Source organism: Coptis chinensis, chromosome 3 (assembly GCF_015680905.1).
Source record: "Coptis chinensis isolate HL-2020 chromosome 3, ASM1568090v1, whole genome shotgun sequence".
Lineage (NCBI taxonomy): Eukaryota > Viridiplantae > Streptophyta > Magnoliopsida > Ranunculales > Ranunculaceae > Coptis > Coptis chinensis.
The window spans coordinates 5,361,058-5,371,626 of NC_141458.1; the positions used below are offsets into that span (position 1 = coordinate 5,361,058).

The 10,569-nt window shown below is 37.0% G+C and overlaps 1 protein-coding gene and 1 pseudogene across 2 annotated transcripts; both read right to left on the reverse strand.

The window, feature by feature from the left end:
- Positions 1 to 218: 218 nt before the first annotated feature.
- LOC147507500 (protein NRT1/ PTR FAMILY 1.2-like) lies at positions 219 to 3,444 on the reverse strand. The gene is given in 5 exon segments (XM_086600217.1): positions 219 to 1,228; positions 2,103 to 2,424; positions 2,427 to 2,625; positions 2,864 to 3,081; positions 3,252 to 3,444. Coding segments are annotated over 5 exon segments (1,740 nt in total). The 5' UTR covers positions 3,358 to 3,444; the 3' UTR covers positions 219 to 333.
- Positions 3,445 to 5,984: 2,540 nt separating this feature from the next.
- Positions 5,985 to 8,733, reverse strand: LOC147507501 (protein NRT1/ PTR FAMILY 1.2-like; annotated as a pseudogene). Its single transcript, XR_015217675.1, has 4 exons — positions 8,475 to 8,733; positions 8,133 to 8,350; positions 7,451 to 7,984; positions 5,985 to 7,042 (listed from the first exon to the last, which is right to left on the reverse strand). The product of XR_015217675.1 is annotated as a protein NRT1/ PTR FAMILY 1.2-like (transcript).
- Positions 8,734 to 10,569: the final 1,836 nt, after the last annotated feature.

The window sequence follows — 10,569 nt, forward strand, 5'->3', positions numbered from 1 at the left end:
TGCACATCACGTGACTGGTGGGCTGCCCGTTACAACAGTGTTGTAATAATACTACTTTGTTCATCATTGAATTTTATAATTTACGTGTTGTATATCAAAACGTTAATATAGTGGGCATTATTGGTCAAGAAAAGTCTGTGTTCACAAGTTAGTCCTAGAAATTAAGATCCCTAGTTTATAAACGGATGTAAACAATTTAAGTCGTAAGAAATACCCCAGGAGGAAAGAAGACAATGCTTCCAATATATATGTATCTCAAACTAAAACATAAGCAATGGGTAACCTTCAAGTAAATTATACAAATGACCATCAAGAAGTGCTATTGCTAGACAGTTACTTATATACATATGATTCCTCTGCTTTGACATGTTCTTGATCATCAGAAACTCTAGGTTTTACTTCCTCAGATGAAGGGCCATAAACCCAACAGCAGAGTAGAAAATATATAAAATTTGCAGTAGACAAGATTGCAAGAAACCAATAGTAATAATCATAGTGACCTCTGTTAGGATTACTTGCCACCCAGCTCTGCTTCTCCCCATCTTTTGTAATTCTATCCACAGTTTTCACTAGAAAACTTCCTAACAACCCTGCAAATCCATTTGTAAGTGAAAAAAGAGCCATAGCAACACTAGACATATTCTTTGGAAGTTGCGAGTAATAAAACTCTACTTGTCCAACTGCATTCAATCCCTCAGCTAGACCACCCACACAAAACTGTGGTACTAACCAAAATGCCGACATTCCCACAATTCCACGTTTTGTGTCCAAACCTTCATTGATAGCTGTTCGTCGTCGAATTATTTCAACCACTGCTGCGACTACCATTGCCAAAATAGATAACACTAGTCCGATACCCATTCGGACTAGATTACTGAAACCACGCGGTTGGCCTGTAAACCTGGCTAAGAGAGGGACAATGGCTCGATCGTAGACTGCTACCCATATTGTCAAAGTAACTACAGTGAATACACTGAATGATCCTGCTGGGATTTTGAAGTTGGATGTCAAGTGCCTATCCATACTGTATGCTTGTAGTACGGTAAGTGAGCTTTGAGTGAGTGTCATGTATATTATAATTCCAGTAGACCATATGGGGAGTAATCTTATAAGTGATTTCAATGCTTCTACTTGGTCAACTGTGCAGACATTCCATGGTTTTGAGGTTGATCCATCAGGGGTTATGTCATTCTCAGGATCTCTAATGATGCAAGCTTTGTTTAAAAACCTACATAAGTATGAACCCAAATATGTAAGAACCAGGACAAAGAAATACGCTAAAAAAGATAAGTTCATGCTCTCTAGGCGAAAGAATTCAAGTTTTACAGCAAAGTTAGAATCAAGAGGGATCGGCAAACATTTAAAAGAAAGGTGCAATACAATCAGAAATAGCTCTTGGAAAGTAATTCAAGGCAGTGATAATTTGGACAGTGATTCAAGACAGTAAACAAGTTCTTCACACACATCACTTGTCTATTGTTAGTCCACAAAAGAAGATTCAATTGGAAATGGTGTGGAAGAAGTGGATGTACACTTAGAAACAACATTCGTTGAAAAGCAATGCATACTACCGGAAAATTGGCTCCAGGGACCACGGTTGCCATCAATAAAGTCAGTTGGCATCAATATTACTGGAAATGATTCCACACCATGGAAGTGCATGTGCATCCATAAAGTTCGAAACACCCATAGCTATTTTATTTGTGTCTTATCTATCCACAATTCAAAAGATACTGCTGCCGGCGTTGCCCATACTTTGATATACGTACTAAGCTATGTCATCATAATTGTTTTTTCTGAGTTAAAAAAAAAAGGCACGAAATACTGAGAAATGTCAAAATGTCTATCAATTTCTCAGAAATTGGCATAGACCTATCAGAATATGGCACGCCATCAATTTTTCCCTTGTAAGATTTTAATCTCCGAACAAGTATCGCCATACCGGCAATATCTAGCAATATTTCTGAGGTCAAAGTTTCAACCAGTATGTGTCCTATGGTATGCACTTCTTTCAGTCACATATATGTATGCATTTGTGCTTATGTGATGTCTACTATGTATTACTAGTTTTTGGTAGAACTTAAGCATGGTAATGATCATACCTCAACTTCTTTGATGGTGTTACAAGATTGGATTCCTTGGAATAATGATACTTCCCGTCAACAGGATATGCAAGCGACCTGTTTTTGAAGGTGACCGCAACCACTTGTGCCAATCCAGTGAACAAACTCTTATTAGCATTCACTTGGACGTAAAGAGGGTAACCAAAGAAGAATGTCAAAGCAGATAATAACATCAGTATAACAGGAATTCCAAACCCCAGTTTCCATCCCAAGTGATCTTGAATATACACTATAACTGTTAGAGCAATCACGGTTGAAAGTCCAATAGATGCGTAGTAAAAACTGAAATAAGATTGTAAGATTCTCGGTTCTTTGGGTTGTCTTCTTTTCTAATCAATTGATCTGCTCCAAATGCTATGGAACATGGTCTAATCCCCCCTGCTCCAATGGACATTAGAACAAATGATGAAAATAAAAGCGCCAATTGGCCTGAATTTGGAGATTCGCCCATTGGTGGTTTTGCTCGTGGAATCATTGCAGTTAACCATAGTAGAATCACTCCCTGTGATGAAAACATGCATATTAGAATTAGTCAGAATCCAACCAAGTACATTTTATAAACAAAGTCTACTAGTCTGAGATTGCGTTTCATTTCACTGGTAACATTTCTTTTTGCCATGAGGCCTAGCTAGCTAAGTGCTTTCGCCATCAAAAGGTTATTAGAGAACATACTGCTAAATGATAAAAGTTGTAAAAATCCAGAAAAGTAAAAGAGAGCAATTATATAACTAATAACTTACAAGAAGACTGGACAGCGAGCCCATGGCGATGACTTGAAACCTTCCAACATATGAATCAGAAAGAAAAGCTCCTAAAATAGGTGTGAAATTCGTCAAGGCTGACCATAATTGCAATACGCTTGTTCCATTTGCACTACTCATGCGATACCCTTTCATCAAGTAGAAGATCATATTCGGCATGAGACCGTAGCTTGCAACCTTTTCGAACGATTCATTTGCTACACCAAAAAAGAAAATGATCTTCAAGCAATATGATCTACTACACAAAATGTCCAAAAATGTAGCACTAAGAAGTATTAATTCTATTACCACTTATGTAGTTGGTAGAAATCTAAGTTAACAAAAATGCTTCAAATAATAACAGGACTATACAAGAGAAGTTGATTACCTATAATGAAAGGCATGGTTAGAAGGCCACCCTTAGGCCTAGATGACAATGGAGTGTCCTGTTCTAAAGACACCTCCATCTTTTCTTCTGCATCAATTCTATCCATATTTTTCTCAAACTATCTCCTTCAATGTTGCCAAAAGAAGAAAGCAGAGAGACTCGTTAATAATCTTAAGTCAGAGACAGACAACAGATACTTATTTATAGTTAGTACATGTAGATAACTGGCCGGTGTGTCTGGGGAATTGGAGAGGTACAAGTATTTTTTAATAATAAGTAGATGAGTCTTCAGTCTTGAGTCTTCACAGCGTAACATTCCTACACTTAGTCGGCTTCTTGAGGTAAGATCAGAAGCTAAGTACATGAAGAGATATTATAGAAATAACTAACTGCAATTACATTTTGTTTTAATATGCTCCGTAGAATTGGTCATGTGTACCGGTTGATTCTAAGTCATTTTCCTATAATGCAATAACATGGGACACAACAAAATTTTGTTATGCAATACATATGTAGACGACGTCATCCAGCGTCTTCTTGCATTGGCATCAAGTATCCAAGGCCTGGAAATCTTATGTGTATCAACATCTGAACTGATTGAACCAAACAACGTCTTTTTGTAAATTTGTTTAATCAATTAGTTATTCGGGAGACCTTTAAATCAAAAGAATGCAAATGGATCTTAATTACTAGGACAAAAGGAAGATCCACAGAAATCACTGTCGGATATATAAAACATGCATGAAGGATCCCTGTGAGCCGGACATACATAGTACCCTGTTTGAAAATGTTTGGTTGAATGGTTGTGCTTGAGTTAAAGCATATAAGTTCACTCAATTGCTTCACCGCAGGCAGTCCATATGAAACATGTAACTACATGAAAAATGGAAAATCAAATTTTCAAGTAGTTCGTGCTATTTTTCTAGAAAATAAGTTTTAAAGTAACGTCTTCACTCTTTATCAGAAACGATAAACAAATAAAAAATAATGTCTTCGTTTAATTGATTGAGCACATTTGATGTAGGGAAGAACTTAAAGTTTGCAGATTTGCACAGCCCTAAAATACCCCAACTAACACAAAACTCAATTTTTGGAAAATTTTGAGATAATCACATATTCAGAAACTACTGGTAATAATAAAAATAAAACTAGCCCAATAAGGCAAATCTAAAATGGGCTTTCTTATCAAAATTTATAGGAAAAAGAAAATTTTCCCGATAAAAAAAACCAAAACCATGTGATTTTTAAGGCCTGGACAATGGATTTGTAGCCAGAGAAAAGGTGGTGATAACGACAAACTGATGGGCTATGCCGATTATGCTGTTTCCAATCAGATATGGGGCCGTCTACGTCGTTTTGACTCCAGTTTTTCGACATTCACATTGGCAACAGTCTATATTAAGTATTAACAGTCTATTGCATCAAAATTCTTGTGATGTCCAATAAAAAAGTTTTTTATATATGATTGTTTCCATATTTGATAAATGTCTTTATCAAAAAAAAAAAAAATATATATATATATATATATATATATATATAGCTCATTTTCCGACATATAATCTTGGATTACAATTTATTATTATTATTTATTTATTTATTTATTGATATGAATTATTAATGACCAGAACTGCAAGTTCCCATAATTTGATACTGGAGTTCACAGTTCACACCACAATTCTACGCGAGAAGAAAGAAGAAAAACAAGTCAAACTTGTTCTACTTGATTTTTAAATCATATCCTACGCACCAAGTTGGCATAAAATACATATTAAACTATTTGGAAAGATCTGCTGAAATTTTGTCAACAAGTCAAACTTGGGGAATTTTGCCTGGGTTGGTCATCGAGTCAAGCTGTCTTGCGAGTAACTCAAGCTCAGTTAGTTTAAGGCTGGATTCAAACTCGTCCGCCTAAAAGTAAAGTACTAATCAAGAAATTTTAGCTTAATTTAAAACTCGTTCTAGATAGTAACTCGAGTTCGAATAGCTCGTGTAGAGTTACTCATTTTATAAATCCATACCCAATATATAATTTATAATTTATATTCATTTTATACTTTATATCCAACTATAATTTATATTTTATATCTATTTTAATGTTTTATACACATTTTCTTGGAGTTTAAGCTCGAGTTTGAGTTCAAACGAGCTTGAGCTCAAGATCGTAGTGCAAAACGAGTTGAGCCGAGTCAAACTCGAACTATTAGTAGAATTGAACGAGTCGAACTTGAGCCTAATATTAAACACGAAGTCAAGTTCGAGTCGAGCTTGAGTATGGAAAAACTCGACTCGGATGCTCGATAACCAGCCCTATTTTTGCGACCAAAATGGCACAGTAGTCAATATTTTTAGTTTATTCAGTCTTCATATATATGTTTCATAATTCACCAGGTATACGAAATAATTCATCATACGGTTTATCTCTGATAAGTAGCTTTAGCCTTCTTTTACTAACAGTGTGCACGTGCTGGTTAATCCTTAAGCTTGGGAGTTGGGAGGTGCACATTTTCTCAGTGACCAGTATTTCGCTGGCCATATATAAAAGTTCATCGAAGTATCAAACAGCTTGGGGAGGTCGAAACAGTGCTCCATTTAAGAGCCCACTGGGCTAAATGGTGTCCCACCGTATCACATCTTATTAAGTCCAGGAGAGGACATAAGGTTTCCCTCCATGGATGGCCTCAATTCAATCAACGCAAATGGTTAATACTATGTTTCTGTTTAAGATCCACATGGTCACTGAAAGTGGCACATCAGAATAGCAAATGCTTCAACTTGCAAGTACATTTCACATTTAGGGAGAAAGAAATAGACACACTATATCAAGTAAAGTTGCAGGAGGTTCTCCAAGATTTGTTTCCCTTGGTCCATCCCTGGATCAAACAGAAATGATCGCAGGCAATTCTTTTGATTTGGATAGATCTACATCATTTTGTCCTTCACTTTCATCCCAAATCTTAGATCTTTGTCCCTCACAATCGCCATACAAGTAACTACAAACCACAAAATAAATAAAATTGGCCACACTCAACATTGTAAGAATCCAGTAGTAGTAATCATAGTGACCCTTGTTAAGGTTGCTTGAGACCCAACTATCTCTTCCCCAGTACTAGAAAAATGATTCACAGCTTCTACTATAACACTCCCTACTATGTTTCCACATCCCATTCCTAGTGCAAAAGAGCAACACCAATGCTAGACATACTCTTTGGGAATTGAGAGTAGTAGAAGTCAATCTGTCCGATGGCATTGAAGGCCTCAGATAAACCTGCTAAGCAATGTTGTGGTATTAGCCACATTGCTGACATGTTTACTATCGCACTCCCATTATTCAGTAGACCTTGTTTTATTGCAGTTTTTCTTCGTTCAGCCTCTACCATTGCCGATACTGCCATAGCCAGGCATGAGATCAACAGTCCAATCCCCATACGCTGTTTAAGGCCAAGTCCCCTCGGTTTCCAGTGAATCTTGACAAGAATGGAACCAGAAGGCGGTCATAAATAGCAACCCATACTGTTAATGTAAGGATTCCAAAGACACCATAAGAACCCGGTGGTATTGAGAAGCCTGATGTAACTTCTCTGTCCATGGTGCTTGCTTGAAGTACAGGAAAGGAGTGTTGGCTGATTGTCACCGCGATCATAATTCCAGTCGACCATAGGGGAATCACTCTAATCAGTGCTTTGAGCTCTTCCACTTGCTCTATGGTGCACAGTTTCCATGGTTCTGAAGCAAACCCATCGGCATTCAAGTATTTATCAGGATTTCTAATGATGCAAGCTTTGTTCAAGAACCTATTAGTGGTGCGCATAAGTTAGTGAATGTTACATCGAATAAATTACCAAGCTTCATAGTTCTATGGAAAAATTGGCCTAGTCCACGCTTTCAATAATGTCTGATGAATTATATTGGCAATAGTGTACGTGAACTATGAAGAACTACAATCTCCAGGAGACCATAGTCTCTATATGTGTCATGCACTCATGCATGAAATTTGGTTGGTAAGTACTTCAATTTACAATCTTTGACATCACCTATATATATTAAGTTTCAATCTTAGGTCGATCTAATTTGTATTACGACAAAAACAGCATGAAAGTGATCACGTCGGTGATAATGATTATAAGACAGATGATGGTTACAACGATGATGATAACAATGTCTTTAAAGTGAATGATGATGATAAAGACATTCAGTATTACCTCAGTTTTTCTGTAGGCGAAACAAACTTGGAACCCTTTCGGTGATGATACCACCCATCAGCATTCTCAGGGGGGAAAGCAAGATGTTTGTTCTTAAAGGCCACCACAGTAGTTTGAATGAATCCAGTAAGCAAGCTCTTGTTTGCCTTAACCTTAATGTAAAATGGAGAACCAAGCAAAAAGAATACCGCAGACAAGAATATAAGAATAGCAGGAAGTCCAAATCCAACCTTATATCCAAATTTATCTTGGATATAAACAAAAAACAGTGACAGAAATCATGATAGAAATTCCCACTGATGCATAATAGAAGTTGAAGAATGTCTGTAAGACCCTTCCATTATTCGGGCTGTCTGCTTTGTCCAACTGATCAGCACCGAAGGCTAAAGAACACGGCCTAATACCACCAGCTCCAATGGACATTAGACCAAAAGCACATAGTAGTAGAGCTAGTTGGGCTGGCGTCGCTGCCTCACCTTTTGCTGTTGGCTTTGCATCTGGAAACATTGTTGTTGACCAAAGTAGAATGCCACCCTGATGAGACAACATGAAACTAGCTACTATGAAAACTCAGGGCTTGCCATTCCACCACTAATTACTCTGGTGAAATATAAACTGATTATAAAAAAAGAAAAAAAAAGGTTTGACATGCATGACAATGGAAGATAATAAAATTGCTTACAAATAGACTTGCAACCGATCCAAGTGCAATAACTCGAAACCGACCCAAATAAGAATCGGAAAGGAAAGCACCAAAAATAGGTGTGAAATTCGAAGCAGCCGACCACAGGAACAGAACATTAGCACCTGTAGCACTGTCCATGTTATACCCCCTTGTCAAGTATAAGATCATATTGGCGAGGAGCCCAAAGGTCGCAACTTTTTCAAACGTTTCATTTGCTATATGTGTCAAAGAGAAAAGAGAAAAATGAAAAATTAGATAACTCCATATACAGTATGCCATTCAAAGTATCCATGCAAGATAGTTAGAAGGGATGCATGCATGTACGAATATTGAGCCTACCTATAATAAAAGGCATGGTCCTAAGGCCACCTTTTTTTGCTGTTGGAGCTTCTTTAAGGCCACTCTTTGAAATTGGTGGTGATTGCTTCATCTTTCTCTGCTCTGGGAGCCCTTCCATCTTCTCTTCTCCCAAAGTTTTCTTCAAGGGAGAAAGAATGAAGGAAACGAGTACTCTTGATACTTTCGACAAATCAGGACCAATGTTGTCATCAGTTCGTTACGAGTCTTTATTAGTTTGGTTCATGTGTTACACTGACGGCAACAACAATGGTTATTAGGCAAAATTATACCATTCCACATACATCAGTCAGGTGGAGTTAGTCAAGCATATAATAGACAGGATTGTAGAATTTAACGTCATATAAATTGTTCGAATAGAAATCGCCAACCAATGATAACCTCATTCAGAGCAACCTCACTCAATTTTGGAACATGACTCGTGACAGGATCACTCTATTATGGTCCAAATATTACTACGCCCACCTCAGCCGGCAGAAGTGTTTTCCAAATGATTCTTTCGAAGAGACAATAAAGGAGGTCACTCGGTCACACACTCTTGACATGGGTTGTTGACAACATTAAAACATGGATAAGAAATCTTCCCTATGAAATCCCATAGGATTTAGAAGCCACCAATTCAATCTTATTTCATTGGCAAAAATAAGTCACCTTAATTTTTAATAATTATGTGAAAAGTGACAAATGTCGTAAGGACGTGGAGTGCAGAGTAATTATCAGTTCAAGCTGCAAAATGTGAATAATTTTGTTTGACTCTTTTCTTTTTATTGCAAACACTTTTTTGTTTGCTAGTTAAGTTGCGTTACAATAGTGTGTGATTCAAGAGTTCTAACATTTCCAAGAACCATAGAATCCATATCCATCACGCATCTAGTGAGGATTTACAAATCTAAAATATACAGAACCTCCCACTTACTAGTAAATGGTGGTCTCCCATCATACAAAAACGGTGGCCAAAGTGGAACCATGGTTTGTAGCAATATGTGCTGCAAAGTTGGCCACCCGGCCACCAGTGTCGGCCCTGAGGACAGTCCACATAGGCGGTTGGCTGGGGCTCCCAAACTTTCAGCCCAAAATAAGGCCCCCAGTCAGCCAAGTCCGCCAAACCTACCCAGATCCAACTATATCCCACTCAAAGCCTGTTTTAAGTCTACTACCCAACTCAAAGCCTGTTTCAAGTCTACTCAATATTTTCAATATTTTTAGGCCCAAAATTGGTCCCTCTGCCATGCCATGCCATGCCATGCCAAGCCCCATTAACTCTCTAGTCTCTACTCTATGTTATATGTCCACACTAGCTTTCGAACCCGTCCTACGAACGGGTGTCGTTATATTAAATTATTTTAAAAAATATTAGCAACTATGCAGAGCTATGAGATAGGGAAATTATATTAATCACTAATTCAAGTTTCTTATGCCACTCTCTATAAAAAGAAAACACCAAACTTTGATAAAACTCATCAACTTATTTTTGTTGTTAGGTTTAACAATAGAAGTTTGATTGAAATTTTGTGAGAATGCCCAATGTGGCGAAGATGATATTGAAGCTACTTGAATAGCAAGACATTCACAATTATAATAAAAGAATTATAATGAACACTACTTAAAATGCAAAACTATACTTGTCGAAACATTATATTCTCCCGATATATAATATAACTATGTTTCAGGGTTAGTTCAATGCATTTGCATCAAGTTTTCGATTTTACGTTAATTATTATTTGAGGTTAGTTCAATGTAGTTGCATCTAGTTTCCGATTTTCCATTAATTATTCTTTGAGGTTAATTCAATGTAGTTGTATCAAGTTTCTGATTCCCCTTTAATTATTCATTAAGGTTAATTCAATGCAGTTGCATATAGTTTTCAATGTTTCGTTAATTACTTGTTGAGATTAGCTCATTGCATTTGCATCCAGATTCCAATTTCCCGTTAATTACTCTTTGATGTTAGTTAAATACATCTGCATCAAGTTTCTAATTTTCTGTTAATTATTTTCAAGGTTAGTTCGCATCTAGCTTCCAATTTCCGGTTATTTATGCTTTGAGGGTAGTTCGATGCAGTTACATCTGGTTTCCG